General features: G+C 37.3%; 1 protein-coding gene across 1 annotated transcript in view; it reads left to right on the forward strand.

Moving 5' to 3' along the window:
• The window catches only part of UBE2D2 (ubiquitin conjugating enzyme E2 D2), an 80,642-nt gene that overhangs the window by 31,817 nt on the left and 27,486 nt on the right, over positions 1 to 21,339 (forward strand). The window contains exon 2 of the mRNA XM_019662258.1: positions 20,783 to 20,846. Within this exon, the coding sequence (XP_019517803.1) occupies positions 20,783 to 20,846 (64 nt within the window). The remainder of the gene's footprint in view (positions 1 to 20,782; positions 20,847 to 21,339) is intronic.

The raw sequence follows: 21,339 nt of genomic DNA on the forward strand, positions 1-21,339 counted from the left end.
AGTGTCACTGGCCCTCATATGTGGGATCCGAACCGGGGCCCTCTGGCGTCCCAAGCCAGCTCTTAACCATCGCGCCACTCGGCCGGCCCAAAAGTTTTAAATTTTGATTGAGTCCTTTTTATCTGATTTCTCTTTGTCACTTGTGTTTTTGGTGTTATATCTAAGAAACTGTTACTAAGTCAGGAATACAAAGATTTACATTTTTGTTTCCTTCTAAGATTTTTATAGTTTTAACTCTTATATTTAGATTTTAATCTATTTTCTTCCTTTTTTTTTTAAGATTTTTACTGGGGAGTTGGGAGAAGGGGAACAGACAAGTTGCTGTCGTTTTGTTCTTCAGCCTAGTTGTGGAGGACGTTGCTTCACTGACCCAAGTTGGCACCATCATTGCGCTCTTCCCCAGGCGAGGCAGATCGGTTGCCAGCTTCTGGATGGCCGCTCACAGCCGCTGTTGGCCGCTCATGCTGGCTGCTGACTACACACGGTAGCCCATGGCAACCCACCTGCCGTCGCCAGCGACTCACAGCAGCCCAGCTCCAGGTTGAGCTGTTGTTCAGCATCCTAGCTGTAGAGGGCAGTGTCACTGGCCCTCATATGTGGGATCCAAACCGGGGCCCTCTGGCGTCCCAAGCTAGCTCTTAACCAATGCACCACTCGGCTGGCCCTGGGATTTTTTTATAGTAGCCATCCAGGTAGGTGTGAAATGGGGTCTTTGATCCATTTTAAGTTATTTTTTGTATGTGTTGTGATGTAGGGGTCTAAGTTCATCTTTTGCAAATGAATATCCAGTTCTCCTAGTACCATTTGTTGAAAAGACTATTCTTTCCCCATTGAATTGTTTTGGCAGCTGTGTAAAAAACCGATTGGCATAGATATATGGGTTTATTTATGGACTCTCAATTCTATTTTATTGATCTCCGTGTCTTTTCTTATGCCAGTACCATACTGTTTTGACTACTATAGCTTTGTATTGTTTTGAAATCAGGAAATGTGAGTCTTCAACTTTGTTCTTTTCCAGAATTGTTTTGGCTGTTTGGGTCCCTTGCATTCTCATACAAATTTTAAGATCAGCTTATCATTTCTATTATTTAAAAAAAAAAGGCAGTTAGAATTTTGATAGAGATTGCATGGAATCTGTAGCTCAATTTGAATTGTATTTGGATTAGTCCTACCTATATTTTCTACTTTCCATCTTTGTCTTTTATTTACTTTCTAGAAGACTGTCTGATTCCCAGAATGTATGTTTGTTTGTTTGAAGGATTTTGCTCTCGTTTTATAGAAGCAATAGCTTCTATGAACCTTTGAGGATATTTATAATAGTTTTCGGTTTTTTTTTTTAGGTTTTCTTTTCCCCCTTCATGGTCTTTGTTTTCTTTAGCTTGTTTTTTCCTCCACATTATTTTGGTCTTTCATGTTGAAGATGAATCATAATATGCTGATTCCTTCATTGTCAGTTTCCTATCTTTTTAAATTTAAGAGTAGGGCAATAAGCTGATTAAAAGGTCTGGACATAATGGGGGTAAGATTTGGCAACTGTGGAATTCAATTTATGGTTTGCTGGCTGGGCTGTTTCTCCAGATGAACCACTGATGTCAATGAATTGTATAGCTCTTTGTCTTGTGCTGGTCAGATTTTCCTGAGGATCTAATAACCTCCTGCTTGGAAGGTATAGGCTAGGCTTCCAGTGTTCTCAGAACCACTGGGAACAAAGCGTGTATATAAATATTCACTTAACTATCCTGTTTTCTATACATCATCCATGCCCTTGACTGTGCTTAGTGTCTCACAGTCCTGAGACCTCTGTTTCATCCTGTCCAGAGAACAAACCTCTGGCCAATTGCTTGGGTGGGGAAGGCATTCATTGGAGGAGTCCAGAGTCAGGGAAACGACCTAGGCATAGCTTTATTACTTTTAAGTTTAACTTTATTATTTTTAAGATTTTTATCCATAAACAGCATATAGTATTGTTTTGGATGTTGTCACAATTTACATGGATGTTATGGAAATGTATAAATGCTCCTCAACTTAAAATGGGGTTATGTTCCAATAAACCCATCATAAGTCGAAAATACATGTAATATACCTAACCTACTGAACAACATAGCTTAGCCTAACCTACCTCAAATGTGCTCAGAGCACTTACATTAGCCTACAGTTGGCCAGTTATCTAGAGTTTCATCTCAAGAGTAGTAGTTGCCTTCCCCTTCTTCTCACCAGAAGCAGGAGACACAGATGGGATGCGAAAACCCAAAACACAATATCCAGAAAATGCTGGCAACACAGTACACTGTAGAGTATTGGTTGTTTACCCTCATGATCATGTGGTTGACTGGGATCTATGGCTCACTGCTGCTGCCTAGCATCACGAGGGTATCATACCACATATTGCTAGCCCAGGAAAAGATCAAAATTCTAAGTACAGTTTCTACTGAATACGTGTCACTTTTACACCATCGTAAAGTCAAAAAACTGTAAGTTGAACCATTCATTGTAAGTCAGGGACCGTCTGTATACATTTTAAATAACATGCATTTTTCAATAAATACAAATATACCAACAATTTATTTTTAAAAGTTTATCCCCCATGATAGACATTTGTTTCCAAGTTTTTTGTTACTACAGACACTGAAGCTGCAAGATGTGTCTCTTGGTGCACATGGGTGAATGTTTCTCTTTGTAGTCAGTAGAATTGTTTGATTCTAGACTGTGAGCCTTTTCATTTTTGTAAGATGTTGCCAAATTGTTTTCCAAACTTTTTAGACAACCAGCTACAGGATATGAGAGTTTGTAATTAACTTTTTTATTTCAAATTTTCCGTATTATGAATATAACACTATAGAAAAATACACAGAACACATCAAATAAAACTCAAACATTGAACATCCTATAACAAATTTCTGTGTCCCATCATTTTGTGTTAATTCTTCTTTTCTTTTTTTTTTTTTAAAGAAATTTTATAGGGGAACAGTGTGTTTTTCCAGGACCCATCAGCTCCAAGTCAAGTAGTTGTCTTCAGTGTAGTTGTGGAGGGTGCAGCTCCTTGGCCCATGTGGGAATCGAACCGGCAACCTTGGTGTAATGAGCCTGCATTCCAACCACCTGAGCTAACTGGCCGCCCCATGTTAATTCTTGATTACCTCTTCTACCCTCACTGGGTTATTTTGAAGCCAATCCCAAATGTCATATCATTTTATCTCTAAATAGTTCAGAATGTATTACTAAGTGATACGGCAGTGGTTCTCAACTGGGGGCAATTTTCCCCACCAGGTGACATTTAGCATTTTTGTAGACATTTTTGGTTTTCACAACTGGTAGGCTACTGGGTGCTACTGGCTGCTACTGGCATGTAGTAGGCAGAGGCTAGGGAGCTGCTTAAAATACTATACAATGCATAGGAGAGCTCTCAACAACAAAGAATTATCTTCCAAAATGTTAATAGTGCTCAGGTCAATAAACCCTTAGATAAGGACTCTTTAAAAAAATCACACACACACACACACACACACTACAATTATCACATCTAAAAATATGAACAATTTCCTGATAGCAAGTGTCGGATCAGTTAAAATTTTTTCTCTTTCAAATGAGACTTTTTTAACATTTGATTTGTTTGAATCAATATATAAACAAAGTCAACTAATTGCATTTGGTTGATGTCCTTTAAGTCTTTGTTGATATATAGTTATCCCTCTTTTTTCTTACTTTTTTTGTTCAATAAAACAGGTCCCTTATCCTGTATACTGTCCCACATTCTGTACATACTGCTGATTCTATCCTCATCTACTTAAACAGACTTGCAACCAGTCCTCCTGTTTTTAGCCCTGCTTCCAAGAGTTGCTTGCCCAATCAACTTTGGAGCTTTCGTAAATTTGGTTCCTTCTTGAGTTTTCCCCATGAATTAGGATTCAACCTTCTTCTGAGTCACTGTCACTCATCAATCTGCTTTTTAGCTTCCAAAAGTTTTATTGTTGTTTCCTCTCCCATTCTTTGACTTGTGGGTTTAAGCCTTTTTTTTTAAATTTGTTTATTCTTATTGTAATAGGATTTGGGGAAAGAGTAAAACTTATATGTTTAATCTATCACTTTGCCTGGAAACGTCTGCGATATTTTCAGTGGTTCTTCCTGTATATATTTCTAAACATATGCTGTAGTGTTATACCAAAATTTATATTTCTATGAATTGTAACTCTAAAGGAATCAGTACTTCAAAAGTCATAAAACACAGAACCCCTGTGGATCTAATTACTTTTATGTAGCTGATAAAAGTATTGGACATTTACATATTTTTAAAGTAGTTCATGATTTTCTCCTAGATCAATGTGTAACATTTAAAAATGGTGTCGGGGCCGGCCGAGTGGCTCAGCTGGTTAAGAGCTCCCTTGGGAGCGCCAGCTCTGAGCAGCAGGGCCCCTGTTCGGATCCCACATGTGACACAGCCCTCTACAGCTAAGGTGATGAACAACAGCTCAACCTGGAGCTGGGCTTCTGTGAGCTACATGGGTGGCTGGCAGCCAGTGTGAGCGGTCAGCAGCAGGCGAGAGCTGACATGAGCGGTCGACCAATGACCGGCGACCGATTGCCTCACCCAGGAAGAGTGCAATGATCATACCAACATGGGACAGTGAAGCGACGTCCTCCACAACTAGACTGAANATGTGGGATCCGAACCGGGGCCCTGCTGCTCAGAGCTGGCGTCCCAAGCCAGCTCTTAACCATTGTGCCTCTTGGCCGGCCCAACTTACTCATTTTTAAACTTATATTTGTATGGACTCATTATTTCCTATTTTATTCAGGTAAATTATAATAGTTATTATTTATTTTAATGCTGAAATTATTACAGATTTGCTCTTTTCCCCCATCATTCTTTGAACACTTCTTTACATTCTGGTACAGCAAGATGTTTCTGGCTTTTTCTTTTACTTGTGCTCCAACCCTGAAATCATCTGTTTTTCCAAGGATCCTTAGTTCTTTTTAGTGGAGAATGGTATATTGAAACCAAAATCTGGATGCTAGGTATACCTGTTGCTCTTGGAATCTCACTTCCAAGCTTTCTCAATGTGGATATAGCTAGGGCGTGTGTGTGTGTGTGTGTGTGTGTGTGTGTGTGTGTGTGTATACACATACATTTCTATGTATATATATTTTTATCTCTAAACTTCAAAAACTTTGAGTTCAGACTGGTACCTCTAATTCCAGTCCAATACCATAGGATTCACCCTATATTTCTTCCTTTCAGTATTTTTTTTCTGACAATGAGAAACCTGGCTTCTGTTATTAATATGATTACTCATTTGATCAGTTCTCCTGTATATAATCAACCTCCCATTTGCTCTGACTCCCCTGCATAAATACCATTCTTGTTCCCCTGTCCCCTGGCGATGCTCTTCTTAACTCTATCTGACTTGGACATCCTGTACTGTTATGCCCATCCCTCTGTGAATGTCTTCATCATATTTAAAAACCAAAGTAAAATATAGGACTTACTGACACAAATATTATTAGATACAAACTTAAAACAATAGTGCTAGTCATGTAGAAATTACTTAGAGGAAGTTCAACCCAGTGATGTGACCATGTAGTACTTTCCTAGTTAGGGAATATGACATTTTCTATAGCCTATTGGAGAAAACTAAGACACGGTTTAATGTTACTCTGAGACAATTTTGTAACTCTAGTAACTTGTACAAAGTAGTCTCCATCCCTAGAAATAGCTGGAGTCCTGAGATTTATCTTTTATTATGAAATATTTTGTGTTTAAAAAAAGTTTTAAAGGGCCGGCCGAGTGGCTCAGTTGGTTAAGAGCTCGCTCAAGAGTTTGAGCTCTGAGCAACAGTGATTCGATGCCCGGCCCAAGCTGAGCTGCTGCTGAGCTGCCAAAAGGATGGCTCAGCTAAAATAAATAAATAAATAATAAAGTTTTAAATACTGATATGGCCAACATCTGTGTAGACTGCCCAGCTTAGAATTCATACCTACCTAATTTAGCTTTAGTGTTAAAGTTTAGTCAGGAGTGATGGCTTCTCTTGATAATTAATGAGCTTGGTGTCTTTGCATGTTTAGAAATATTCATGTGTTTTTTGTTTGTTTGTTTGTTTGTTTTAAATATTTTTATTGGGGAACCGGGGTAAGGGGAGCAGACAAGTTGCTGTTGTTTTGTTCTTCAGTCTAGTTGTGGAGGACGTTGCTTCACTGGNTTGCCTCACCCAGGAAGAGTGCAATGATCATACCAACATGGGACAGTGAAGCGACGTCCTCCACAACTAGACTGAAGAACAAAACAGCAATTTGTCTACCTGTCTGTTCCCCTTCTCCGAGTCCCCAACGCTGTTCCCCTCCCTCAATTCCCCAATAAAATCTTTTAAAAAGTAAATAAATAAAAAATAAAAAGGGTGTCTTCTTCAGCCATAAAAAAAAAAAAAAGTAAAGAAAAGAAGTCTTGACATTTGTGATAACAGGGATGGACCTAGAGGGTATTATGTTAAGTGAGATAAGTCAGAGAAAAACGAATTCCATATGATCTCACTTATATGTGGAACCTATAGAACAAAATAATAATAATAGTAAAAAAACAGAAAGGCTCATGTATACAGAGAATAAACTTGGGTGGCTGGGTGAAGGGATTAAGAAGTACAAATTGGTAGTTACAAAATAGTTACGGGGATGTAAAGTACAGCACAGGGAATGTAGTCAATAATATTGTAATAACGATATATAGTGCCAGGTGGGTACCAGAGTGATTGGAGGGATCACTTCATAAGTTATATAAATGTCTAACCACTGTGCTGTATTCCTGAAACTAATATAACATAATATTGAATGTCAACTGTAATTGAAAAATAAAGTTAAAAAATAAAAATGGCTGTCTTCTAAATTTAGCTAAGGTGGCTAGCTTATTATTTACCTAATTTGAGGTTTTAGGTAAATACTGGGGGTGCCAAAAAAATGTATACAAGCGGACCTTTGATCAGCGTTGCTCAAGCAGTAGTTTGCCGTAATCAGAAGTGTCTGAACACTGATGGTAACCACTTTGAGCACCTCTTGTAATTGCAGAAGTCAAATATGACTTGTATTCATCTTTTGTTATCGGTATATATTGAGTATTACAACTTTAATACAGCTTTTCTTTCTTAAAATGTGTATACATTTTTTTGCACCCTCTGTATTTATACCTAAGATTAAATATTGTTTGGTGTTGTAAAGGACCCTGGACAATATATTAGGATGTTAAATCTGAAGGGACATAGATCACTTGAAATAAACTACTGTTGTTATGACTTTACCCACCTTAACAGTACTTTTTTTTTTAATTGGGGAACAGTGTGTTTTTCGAGGACCCATCAGCTCCAAGTCAAGTAGTTGTTTCAATCTAGTTGTGGAAGGTGCATCTCAGTGGCCCATGTGGGGATGGAACTGGCAACCTTGGTGTTATGAACACTGCGCTCTAACCAGCTGAGCTAACCGGCTGCCCCAAACAGTATTTTAAAGTATTAAAAATATTTCGCTTTCATTAACAGGGAATTTTTAAAAATTTGTTTTAGTATTTAACAGAATTAGAAATTTATTATTGTTTTGCTGAGAAACTGATATTGGTGATAATTGTTGGAAGGATCTGTTATTCAGAGTCCTGTTCTCTTTAGAGACATGTAGGGGTATTTATCAGTTAGCTTTGCTGTATTACTAATGACTCAAATTACATGCCTTAAAACAACAATTTATTATTTCTCAAGATTCCGTGGATTGACCAGGCAGTTTTGCTTCATGTGTTATCAACCAGGGTCATTCCTGTGGCCGTATTCAGCTAGCATCAGGGTTAGAAGGTCCAGGAAGACCTCTCCCACATTTCTGGGGCCTTGATGGTGACTGTTGACTGGAAATGTGCACCCTCTGCCCCTCAATGGCCTTTTCCAGCAAGATAGCCTTGACCTCCTATTTGGTGACCCAGAGCTCTGAGAGAGCGAAAGAAGAAAAGCTATACTTCTGACACAGTGCCATATTTGCTTCATTTTTTTGGTCAAGCAAGACCCAAGGCCAGCCTGGATTCAAGGGGAAGGGAAATAAGACTATCTCTTGATAAGAGAAGTGGTATGTTCTTACAGGTAGGGGAGAAATTGTTGATAGCTATCTTTGGAGATAATTCATTGCAGGGAAAATTGTGGTAAGTGTTGTCTTAACATAGTATTTACTTCTTGGATAAGATCACTGTGTTGTAAATTTAATTTTGTAGTATAACTTTGTTTCTTTGCATTCATTAAAAATAATTCTAATGGTTGAAAGAATATTAAATTAACATTTTTTTCAAAATGTTGATTTCAAAAGTTTTTCTGAAGATTTGTTTGGCCAATCAATAGGAGAAGGGAAGAGAGGGGAAGGGAAAGACTTGTTGGATGTGAAACCCAAAAATGTGATTGTTTTGAGATACTTGGGGCTTGGTCTTTTTCTGTCAGAATAACTTCCTAAATTGCTTTGCTCCCCCCCCAGCTTTATTGAGATATAACTGATATAACATTGTGTAAGTTTAATGTATACAGTGTTGACTTGATTCACTTATATATTGCAAAATGATTACCTCCATAGTATTGGTTAACACCTCCATCATGGCACATAATTACCAATTTTTTTGTGGTGAGAACGTTTAAGATCTAGTCTCATAGCAAGTTTCAAGTATATAATACAATATTATTACTTGTAATCACCATGCTGTGCATTAGATCCCCAGAACTTATTCATGTTATAACTGGACGTTTGTAGTCTTTGACCAACATCTCCCCATTTCCCTCATCCCCCCTCGAGTTTCTTTGTTTAGCCTAGTGCTGGGAACTAAGGAAAGGGAATTAAAAAGATAAAAGATACTAGGGTAAGTGTTCTAAAAAGGCACCAACTGTTTCTTGTAACATTAATATGTAATCACTAGGGTCTTTTTACCTTGTATTCTCTTAAGTTTTTCCTGTAGGACTTTAAAAGCCTAAAGGCCAGGGAGGTGGCTCTCTTCCTGGTTGACTGCCTGTTCTGGGAAAGTTTCAGATTTAAAATTGAGTTACAGGAAGAAAGAATTTCTTATTAGCAGCTTTGTTCCTCCAAGACTCTCACTTATCATTGTCTTGATAGCACACATATATTAAGAAACTTGAGGCCAACTAGGCTGTGCTTTTTTTTTTTTTTTTGACTTGATTCATAATGTTTTCATACCAAAAACTGCTTCCCTGCTTGTCACCTCCTCTTTGTTAATCTCAAAAATGCTCTCAGAATTCTCAAGTAGCACCACTGTAATGATTATATGAGTTAAACATTCTCTGTAATTAGTTAGATCTACCATATTAAAAACTGCTTACAAGTGCTATGCTTTGTTCTTAATATCAGGAAGTATAAAATGTTTTTGAAAAAGAGAATATACTCCTTGATACCAAACCTTTCCCCAGCCTAACTATGGTCTTGAATTTTCTGTCTAATCCTCTCCCAACCCTTGCTGCAGATAAAATGGAAATCCTTTTAGAGTGTGAATTTCATCCGAGGAAAACAAAAACCGTTAGTTTTTCTTATGGTCATGGTACTTTAATATCCACCCCCAAGACAGTAGTAGTAAATGCTTCTATTACTATGCAGACAATACTTGATTAGATGGCATCTCAGGTGATTTCAGCATGGACAAAGAGCTTCTGTCTCTAAGCTTACATAAAATGTGATTTTGAAAGGACGTTTCTTCAGATGTACCTATTCACACTTTTGTTATTACTGTCTATTGTCTAGTTTTGGAGGTTGGACTGTTCCAGGGAGATGCAAAAATCTTTTTTTTTAAGTCAGTTGGTGTTATTGAATAATTGTTCTAAAATATAATCCCAGCCTTGAGACTTGGTTTGGGCTTTTTTTTTTTTAACTTGAATTATATTTTCTGTGCTTTGATTCATCACGTAAGACAGCTTTGCAAATATGTAGCCAGTCTTCTAGCATAGTAAGATTGAATGGTTTACTTGATTATTGTGCACCTACCTATCTTATTACATCATAGAGATTGTCATAGTATAGGAAGACTGACAGGAAGACTGACATGGCTGTGGGCAGATTCATCAATTTTGAACTCTCTAGGTTAGTGTTAGAGAACTTGTGAAACAAACTATGCTTTGGAAAAGTGAAGAGTAAAGTGCATGAGAAGTACTACTTTTAAGTTTCACTTCAAAATATCAGCGTACCAAAACTTAACCATATGTACTTACTAAAAATAGTATGTTTGGGGTTTTGAGGGGGCATAATTTTACAGGGTATAATAGGAAATAGGGTGTCATTTTAACCTCTTTTTGAGGTCCTCATTGTCCTGTCACTTTTAAGTAGCACACCAAGATTATCAATATTAATTTATTTCCCCATTTCTTAAACGTGGGACTGTAGTACCATGATAATTAGTGTTACAGAAGAGCATGGCAGTGACCTTTGACAAAATAAATTCTTCAGGTTTCTAGTTTGCTATGTACAGTTGACACTTGAACAACATGGGTTTGAACTGTGTGGATCCACTTATACTTGGAATTTTTTCATAGATACATGCAGTACTGTAAATGTATGTTTTCTCCCTTATGATTTTTTTTTAAGATTTTTTGGTTGAGGAATTGGGGGAGGGGAACAGCGTTGGGGAATTGGGGAAGGGGAACAAACAATTTGCTGTTCTTTTGTTCTTCAGTCTAGTTGTGGAGGACGTTGCTTCACTGGCCCATGTTGGTATTATCATTGCGCTGTTTCCAGGTGAGGCATTTGGTTGCCGGCCACTGGACAGCCGTTCACGGCAGTTCACAGCAGCTCATGCCAGCTGCCAGCCACTCATGCTGGCTGCCAGCCACTCAAGGTAGCTCACGGCAGCCTACTGTAGCCCCACTGCAGCCTACGCTGTTGCCAGTGACTCACAGCAGCCCAGCACCAGGTTGATCTGTTGTTCACCATCTTAGCTGTAGAGGGTGCAGAGTCACTGGCCCTCATGTGGGACCCAAACCACGGCCCTGCTGCTCAAAGCTGGTGCTCCCAAGCCAACTCTTAACCAACGCACCACACGGCCGGCCCTCATTTTCCTTTTAAAAGACATGTGCTTCTTAAGAAAAAATTTTTCCCCTTTTTACCTAGAAAGACTATTTTAAGCCATAGACACATCAGCTATATATTTAATGATCACTACTAGAAGACTAGAAGCTATCAACATTGTCATATAAATAGCATTTGTAAGGATTGCCTGGAACTTGACAAAGGTAACTAAAAAAAAAAAAACAAAACCCTGTTTGATAATTAATTGAAACATGTATTCTGCCTTTGAAAGGGAATTTATGTTGTATTAACTATTGGGTTGTTGGAAAAGTCATGATGCATTTTTGCAATAGATGGCACTAGTTAATTTTTGGAAGTACTAGAGTCATTCACATCTATGTTATTGCTATGTTATTTGACAGCTGACAGTTCTAGCTTCATTCTCCAAAATAATTGAGTGATTTGGGTGAGTTTTGGAGATTTTACAAGTTGAAGATGGAAAATCAAACAGCATTTTTGCCATATTTTACTGTTTTACTTCCATAAAAGGAAGAACGTGTGTCAAGCTTGTAAAAAGTTGTATGAAGTTTACAGTGACAATACTCTACAAGAACATCAGTGCCAAAGATGATTCATGAAATTCCGTGCTGGTGATTTTGATCTCAATGATGCTCCTTGGTCAGGGAGGCCCACCGAGGTTGATGACGACAAAATAAAGGCATTAATCAAGTCAAACCCAAGTTACACATCAGAGAGACTGCGGAAACATTGAACAACCATCATTCAAGCATTCACGACCACCTGAAGAAGCTGGGATACGTAAGCAAGCTCGATATTTGGGTGCCGCATGAACTCAAAGAAGTTCATTTGACGGCACATGTAAAAATCTGCAATACACTCATTAAACATGAGGAAAACGATCCTTTTTTGAAGCGACTGATAACTGTGATGAGAAGTGGATTGTTTACAACAATGTGGTGCACAAACGATCTTGGCCCTGACATGATGATTCGCCTCAAACAACATCGAAAGTAGACATTCATCAGAAGAAGGTTATGCTCTCAGTGTGGTAGGATTTTAAAGGTGTCGTGTTTTTCGAGCTCCTACCAAGGAACCAAACAATCAATTGGAATGTGTACTGTCGGCAATTGGACAGTTTGAACAAATCTATCATCCAGAAACGTCCAGAGCTTGTTAATTGTAAAGGAGTTGTGTTCCATCGCGACAACGCGAGACCACACACAAGTTTGATCACCAGTCAAAAATTATTGGAGCTTGGATGGGATGTGTTGCCACACCCACCATACTCGCCTGACCTTGTGCCGTCAGACTTCCACTTGTTTCGCTCTTTTCAAAACTCTGCGTGATATAAGTTCAATTCAGATGAGGCTGTAAATCAGCACCTGTTCAGTTTTTCGTAAATAAAGACAGGTCCTTCTATGAACGAGGAATTATGAAGCTCACTGAAAGATGACAAAAGGTTATCGAGCAAAACGGGCAATATATCATTGATTGATCTTTGTCCTTTTTATAAATAAATGACCTTTGAAAAACATAGACAAAATACGTCATGACATTTCCGACAACCCAATATATCTGAAGAGCTACTCATACATGAGTTTACTATAAACATTCTCTTAAAACACTGAGCACAACATTATGAACGTATTTAATACCACTAACCTATACACTTAAACATGGGTAAAATGGTAGATTTTATGTTGCATGTATTTTACCATTATAAAAAATTTTGGAAAAAAAAAACCACTGAAGTAATTTATAGTCTAGATGAGGTTGACAAGATACAGATATGAGAACTATAGGACAGTTTTAGCCATGTTGTGTAGAATTCTCTGTCATGCTTGAATTTCTCTGTCATGCTTGAAAGGCTTTTATTCTAAAACAGTAACAGTTCTTTGTTTAGGATAAAAAAAATGTTTTTCTTGGTTCCTTCCGATTTATTTCTGACATTCCCATGGACACTAGGCATTTTGCGAAAATAAAATTTTGGTCGGGGCAGGTGGCGTAGGAAGAATGGGCCAAGGGAGAAAGCAAAGCCTGGTTCTGAGTTCAAACAATAGTGTTTCCTTTATGCAGGACTTCCTTAGAACCTTGAATATTCTTATAGGGATGTGGATTATAACATTTCCCAAACTTGTGAGCATTTGACTCCTAAACCTATAACTAAACCATGCTGTGTAAACTTCTATTTTAGTTTAACTTCCTTGTTTTACAGATGTGAAAATTCTTATCTGGAGAAGTTGAATGACTTGCTGAAAGTTACCCTAAGAACAGAATAATGAAAAAGCATCAAAGAATATTAAGACTTAGAAAACCTAAATTCTGCCTATTGCCCCTACTAATATCAGCAAGAACATAAACAGGTTATTGAATAACCTTTTGGAAACTTATTTTCATTAATACACTTACACATGAGGTGGCTAGTTTTCAATATTTGCAGCAGAAGTATCTCCAGGCAGTTTTTTGGTAGAACCAGCTAGTTTTAGAGTTTAGAGTTTTGTTGTTGTTGTTCTTTGTTTTTTGTTTTTTTTAATAAACTTAGAAAATAACCATCCACTTAGACATTTAGAAGAAAATTCCTCTTTAATAATGGAAGCACTTCAGTTTAATAAACAGCAAATAAGTTGTATGAAACATTAACTGTAGAGTTGATGAGAACTCCTCAAGCACCCACACATTTTCTGGTGATGCCCAAGAAATATATATCCCATATTTCTGTAGTATTGGATGATGATGAAAGTCTTCTGGGACATTTAATGATTGCTGGCAAGAAATGTGCTGCTTATCTGGGCCTGAATGGTTCAGGTGGGGGGCATAGTGTCATGTTCATCTCTTATGTTCTTGCAGGTCGGCACATGAATTGACCTTCTAGTTAAGCATGTTTTAGGGATTATTTTCCCTTCTCTAGGCAATGATCAAGTTTTCAAGTTCCAGTGTGTTCAATACTATACATATTTTTTGCCAGTGTGTATAGACTGAGGAAATAATTTTTAAAATTTGTATTTAATAAAAGGTGTTACATTATTAAAAAGAGGTGTGGAGAGGGTGTACTTTCTATTCAAATTGAATTGTTTACCTAGAAAAACTCATGTGTACAAGAATAATTGAGAATATTTACTAAAATATTGTAATAGTGAAAAATAGAAAGGACATTAAATGTCCATCATCTAAAGAAAGGAACCATTGTGGTTTAGACATCAAGTAGCAAAAATAAACAGCACTAAAAAGGAATAAACTAGATCTACTTGTGTATCCTCATGGAAAAATATCTCAGTATGTTGAGAGAAAAGCAAAGTACAGAAGAATACATCCATGTAATACTTTTTAAATAAAAGTTAAAAGAACACAATAACAAGACTATTGTTTATGGACACAGAAAAGTATAAAAATGCAAGGGAATGATAAACACTAAATTCAGGGTAATCATTACTTCGGGAATGATACCCAGGGGACTTTATTTTATTTTATTTTATTTTATTGGGCAACAGCCATGGTCATTGGTTACACATTGCTTTCATGCTACAATGGCATAGTTGACTCTTTTTAGGAGGGCACAGGTACAGTGGCTCATGAGGGGACCAAACTGCAACCTTGGTATTATCAACATGATGCTCTAACTAACTGAGCTAACCCATCACCCCCCACGGGGACTTTTTTTTTTAATTGGGGGAAGGGAACAGTGTTAGGGAATTGGGGAAGGGGAATAGCCAAGTTGTTGTCCTTCAGTCTTAGCTGTGGTGGGTGCAGCAAACTCAGCTTCAAGTCCGGTCGCCAGCTCAGCCACTCAGTTCAAGGTGCTGTGTTCAGTCTTAGTTGCGGGTGGGCGTAGCCGCCATCCCATGCGGGAGTCTAACCAGCAGCCTTGTTGTTAAGAGCTCACTCTCCACTGAGCCGTTCGGGCGGCAACTCAGCTCAAGGTGCCAAGTTCAGTCTTTAGTTGCGGGCGGGGGTAGCCCATCATCCCATGTGGGACTCGAACAGGCAACCTTGTTGTTAGGAGCACGTGCTCTCACCAGCTGAGCCATCCTGCCACCTTTTGGCAACTCAGCTGCAGCTCAGCTCGGGCGCAGCTCACTGGCCCATGGTGGGAATCGAACAGGTGACCCTGTTGCTCTTAAGCAAGCTCTTAACCAACTGAGCCACTCGGACGGCCCCACAGGGGACTGCTTGAAGACCCAAAGTTAACATGGCAATGTTAAGATTTAGTAAAGCTGGGTGGTAAGTTTTGTGGTGGGTATATTTTATACTTTTAGTTGACCTTAATTTTTTTAAAGCATTACAGACTAATCTTGAATGAAGTTACCACTTCTGCTTATACTCAGTTCAGGGAAAGATTGATATTGCCATGTTTCCATTAATTTGTCTGTCTTTATAATAGAAGGCAGCATTATTAAGAGAGAAATAGAAAATATTTGAGCATGCCAGGAGATTAAGTATCAGTGCCAGATAATTTGAGATTCTGTAACTTGAAATTGTCAAAGGTTATTACACTAATTCTCTTTCAAATTCATCTGTGATAACTATGAGTTACTAATAATTCCTGTATTGTAAACATTTGTAATTTTAAATACTCTAGCAAGTATTTTCAAATATTAGCTTCAAGTATTGTAGAGGACACATAAGTGGGTAATAAAAATTAACATCTGTTGCAACCCTGATACGATAAGATTGGGTCATGGGGAATGCAGTGCTATGGTAATGACAGAACGCTTCCCTTCTATGCGTCTTGAAAACATAGAGCATACCTTATCTTTCCAAGTCTCAACCCTTGCTTGATTTCTTAATTTTGTGCTACTATTTTGCCCTTCACTTCCCTTCCAATCTAGCTAGTAGGTATTGAGTTTTTCTGGCAATGCCTTTTGTCTCTGGTGCTTAATTTGTCAAAGGTAATCAAGATTTAGTGTGCATCAGAATTTCCTGGGGGTCTTGTTAAAACACACATTGTTTAGGCTACACTCCAGAGTTTCTGATTTAGTAGGTCTGGTTGGAGCCTGTGAATTTGCATTTCTAATGTTTTCTTGTGATACTGATTCCAGGACCTCATTTTTGAGAAATACAACTGGTCTAGCTGTTCTGTCTTTATAGTTCAGTCATCTTAAAGGAGTTCAGCTTAATTTCCTGGGCAACATATAGCTACTCAGACACTTTAAATTGTACATTTCTAATATTTTAGATCCAGACTATTAAAGAAGCATGGTATAGTAGAACACATTGTTACTCTGCTAATTGGGGATATCTTCCTTGGGTATTAGGTATTTTGTATCTTGTTTTCTTATAAAATTGGTAATTGGTCTAGATTAGGGGTCGCAAACTGTGGCCCACCTGCAGCAGCTCTTTGGGTACATTGTCTCAAAAGTTTGCCGACCTCTGGAAGAGCCAATCCTGTCCCTCACAATAATTTAAAAGTTATTCGAGAGCCATAAAACAAATGAAATCACCATTATGTAATAATATCCTTTTAAATTTTTATAAATGAAACTATGATAGTTTTATTTTCATTTTCAATTTTACTTAAGAGCCACATGTACGTTCCCAAAGAGCCATATGTGACTCGTGAGCCGCAGTTTGCTGACCCCTGGCAGCTCTTCCGCCTCAAAAGTTTCCCGACCCCTGGTCTAGATTATTTCTTCTGACTTTAAAGTTATAATTCTGTGAGTCATAATCTGTTTAAATCTTCTCATATCATGATTATCACCACCAGAGATACAAAGATTTGTATTGCAGTATTCAGAACTATAAAAACTTGATTTTAGAGCTATTTTTCTACACAATTAACTATAACCTCTCATTTTCTCACCTAGATCCTTTGACTTTATCCCACAGCGTGAGGACCAAAATGGTGAAACAAATCTTAATTCCATGCTATCTGTATTTTGTTTCATAGTTGTAAAGATTGGGGAAAGAGTTACTTAAAAATAGCTAATAGAAGTATTAATTTTTACCAACTAATGACCTAACTTGAATACTTAGGGATACAGTAAAAGAAAATTTTGCCTGACCTTTGCAGGACCCCGTCCCCTCAAAGAGTTAGGAATATTTATTTCTTTTTGCTATAATGCTATGATACAGAAATAACCTGATGCTTTCAGAGGTTTTAGTATTCTATTTTATTTACTAGTGGTTCATTTTAAGTAAGGGCTAATCTTTGGAAAATAGGTGTTCTTAAGGAAATAATAGAAGGCACTGTTATTATCCATGAATATCTTCATTGGAAATCATATTCCTAAGCCAAAAAAGATAGTAGTAGAAAATATTTTAAAAGTTCATGGAAAGTTCAAATTACTTGGTATAAAGTTTTGAACTGAGATGAGAAACACTTAGGAAAGTTGCAGAGATTCAAAGTTGTTTATAACACTTAACCTTCACAAATGCCAGTTCTGCTGCATACCTTGAAACAAGGGGGGTATACGGCATCAAAGAATTTTTTTAAATTGAGAACTACTCAGTTCTCAAAAAATCCATAATTTTCTCCCAAAATAAGAATTTTAACATTTTTTAGATTTCAAGAAAAGTTAGAATATAAAATCTTTTTAGAAATTGAGGCTTTCTCTACCTTAACTGTCAAAGTTCCCTCCTCCCTCTTTTCTGAATTTAATTGTATATACTTTATTCCTCTTCCCCTTTCTACAGAAAAGTTTTTTTGTTTGTTTGTTTGTTTTACTTTTTTTTGCTTTGTTTTGTTTTTAAGATTTTTATTGGGGAATTGGGGGGATGGGAACAGTGCTGGGGAATTGGGGGTAGGGGAACAGACAAGTTGCTGTTGTTTTGTTCTTCAGTCTAGTTGTGGAGGACATTGCTTCACTGGCCCAAGTTGGCACCATCTTTGCGTTCTTCCCGGGCGAGGCCGATCAGTCGCCGGCTTCTGGACGGCCGCTCACTGCGGCTGCTGGCCGCTCACGCTGGCTGCTGGCTTCATACGGTAGCCCATGGCAACCCACCTGCCACAGGGGCTGCAGCCTATGCCATCGCCGGCAACTCACAGCAGCCCAGCTCCAGGTCAAACTGTTGTTCAGCATCTTAGCTGTGGAGGGCAGCGTCACTGGCCCTCATGTGGGATCCGAGCCGGGACCCTGCTGCTCAGAGCTGGCGTCCCAAGCCAGCTCTTAACCATCGCGCCACTCGGCCGGCCCAGAAAAGTTTTTTAATGAACAGAAAAATTTCTTGGCTTTAGGTTTTGTCCTAGCCCTACTCTCAATCCTAGTAATGTATAATTTGCTATATGATATAGAAGACAAATCTGAATACTGTTTCTGTTAAAATAAAAAGCTGAAGAAGCTAATGTGTAGATATAAAGCCAATTGTTAAACAAAAAAACAGCCTGATATGTTGGGATATTTTGTTCTGCCCAAGTGATCTGTCTAGATCAGTGCCTTTATTAAATTTTAAGATTCAACTTCAGTTTTCATCTTGATGCAGAGACATCAAATTTTGTAGCTTTTGTGTTTATTCAGTCTGTGTTTTCACTATTTTGATTATCCTCCAGATGGTTACAACTTTTTGGGGGGATAGGCAAGACATTTATTCACTTACTGTATGATCTCAATGTAACGTGTGCCTACTGTATAAATAGTAAACATACAACTGGTGAAAACTAAAAGTTTTTACAATGTGCAATACATGTAGGGATGTTTAATTTGATATGATAAATGTCACATGTTTCCCAAATAATAACTCCTGGCTTCCTGTTTAATTTCTTAAAATATACAAATCAATGTTATCAGGTTACAACTTTAATAGCTATTTTATTTTCATCCAAATTTACATTCAGAACTGGTCATTTATCTTTCAAATAGGAAATAACTATACTTGTTATAAAATTTAAAAGATACAAAGGAATATATACAGTTCCAATACTCACCCCCAAAGCAAGCTTTCCTTCCTGAAGGCAAGTACTGTTTACTAGTTTCTTGTGTATTCTTCACAGATATTTTATGCATATGCAAAGATGGATGCATATATGCTCTTTAAAAAATAAACCACTTTGAAATATATATTACGTTCAGTAAAATTCAACAATTTACTAAAGTGTCAGTTTGAGTTTTGATATACACAGTTGTACAAAGTCATGATACAGAACTATTCCATCACCCCCACATTTTCATTATGTCCCTTTGTAGTCAGTTCCCTCCAACTCTTTCCATCCCCTGGAACTATTGATCTGCTTTCTGTCGCTATAAGTTTGCCTTTTCTAGAATGTCATGTCAATGGAATCACAGAGAACATAGTCTTTTTATGTCTGACTTCTTTTCACTTAGCATTATGCTTTTGAGATTAATCTATATCAGTGCCTTGAACCAAGGAAGTGTTGAATGAGTGTGTTAAATGTCCAATAGCCTAAGTTTGGGTTAGGTCTTTTTAGATTAACTAAGTCATACTGGCTCATAAATTTTAGCTTTCAATTTAAACTTTAATGTCATTCAGCATGGAAAAAGGTGACTTAATTTTAAAGGAGAAAAAAAATAATAACAATAAATCACAAGTAAAATTTCATTTAATGAACATGGGAGGATTTCAGCATAGCTTATTCAATTTAAATTATATTTTAATAGCAATCTTGCTATATTAGTCAAAAGAAATGGATAATTTTTGTGTTTTAAATCAAGCAGGCATTCTTAGTTATACTGACCTGTATTACCAACGTTTGGGAATGGGCATTGTATATAGGTTATTTATTCTTGAGATGAGCAAGGAAGCTCTGATGTAGAGAGATACAAAATCCAAAAATTGAGATACTTGAGAAAGTAAATAATGTTAAATCTTTATCTCAATTCCAGCACTTTAAAAAGGCAAAGTTTATATTTGTACTTCTGTGCTTTGTCTTCCAAGCTTATAATTGATGTACCAGATTACTGGTTGAATAAGTTAATTCAGAGGAAAGGACTTTCAGAAATAACTATGGCACAGCAAATTAAAAAGTATATAATTGGAATATTAAAATCATACCTTTAACTCAATAAGATTCTAAATAACTTTTATTGTACTTTAAAAATATTATATTTTACTGCTACAGTTTTAAAATACAATCTAAAACTAGTCCTTCCCCAGAGCTTGATTTTATCTCAAGTGCCAAGCCAAGAGGAAGGGGAATATAGTATGATTTCCTGCCTCGTGGTTTTTTTCAGGCATCGCCACCCGGTAACACATCTCAAGTTTGTGGGCTCTTATGTTAAAATAGCTAGGAATTTGGCATCTGGTCGTAGAGCATTACTACAGGTATACTTATTTCTGATTATAAAACTTTATGATGGGTTTTATTACTTCAGTCAGCCTTTTTAATGTATCCTTTTAAAAAAATTTTTTCTACTGCCTTTGGAGCCCTGGTAGTGGAATATCAACTGAAAACATGTCAACATCTTGTCAGATGGTCCTATATAATTTGGAACATTTATGACTTCAAGAGCTTGCCCCAAGTGTAACCTAATAGTTTTGAGGTAGAAAAACTGACCTTGGATCTTTTTTGAAAACTAATAAGTGCCATTTTTACTTTAAAAAGTTTTTGTGGCTCTTTAGTACATAATCATGTTTACCTTCCTTATATTTACGTACTAAACTCTGAACAAAGCAAAATTGATCTACTTTTTAAAACATACGTTTGCATTCAGGAATCTAAAATACTTTAACCTACCCCTCTCTGACTTTCAAGGAGTGCTCCTAAAAGAGCTTTACTGGTGGGACAGAGAATGTTAGTAGTGAAAATTTTATTAATGGATAAAAGTTAGATTTGTGTTGAATACATTTCTTTTCTTTCTTCTTTCTTAAGGAATTGAACGACCTGGCACGGGACCCCCCAGCACAGTGTTCAGCAGGTCCTGTTGGAGATGATAGTAAGTATTTAAAAGAAATAATGAAGTAAAACAGCATGACAATTCGCCCCTGGGGAATTCTGGGACTGCTGAATATACATTTCTCAAGGTTGTTTTGGTGAAGGATAATTTTGCTATAGAGAAGAGACACTGTTTACCCTACTTGGCAGTGAAAGATGCATTTCTGCGTGTATCCCTCCATCTTCTATACTGTTCATTACATTTTGAACCTCTTTTACCATACATTGTCTAATTATTCTGGCCCCTTCATACCTATCCTTTACCCAATCTGAGTATTTCCCTAGGGTAGAATATTTGAGCTTTTTTTCTACCTACAACTAGATATTGTTCTTTAAGATAACACTAAGGATGATTTTGTGTGTGTGTGTGTGTGTCTTCATCTGCCTGTCTACTAGCACATACTTGTGAAGACAGGTACAATTTGTTTATTTTTTTTATTTATTTTTTTAAAGATTTTTATTGGGGAATTGGGGGATGGGAACAGCACTGGGGA

This window comes from Hipposideros armiger, unplaced genomic scaffold, assembly GCF_001890085.2.
Source record: "Hipposideros armiger isolate ML-2016 unplaced genomic scaffold, ASM189008v1 scaffold_11, whole genome shotgun sequence".
Lineage (NCBI taxonomy): Eukaryota > Metazoa > Chordata > Mammalia > Chiroptera > Hipposideridae > Hipposideros > Hipposideros armiger.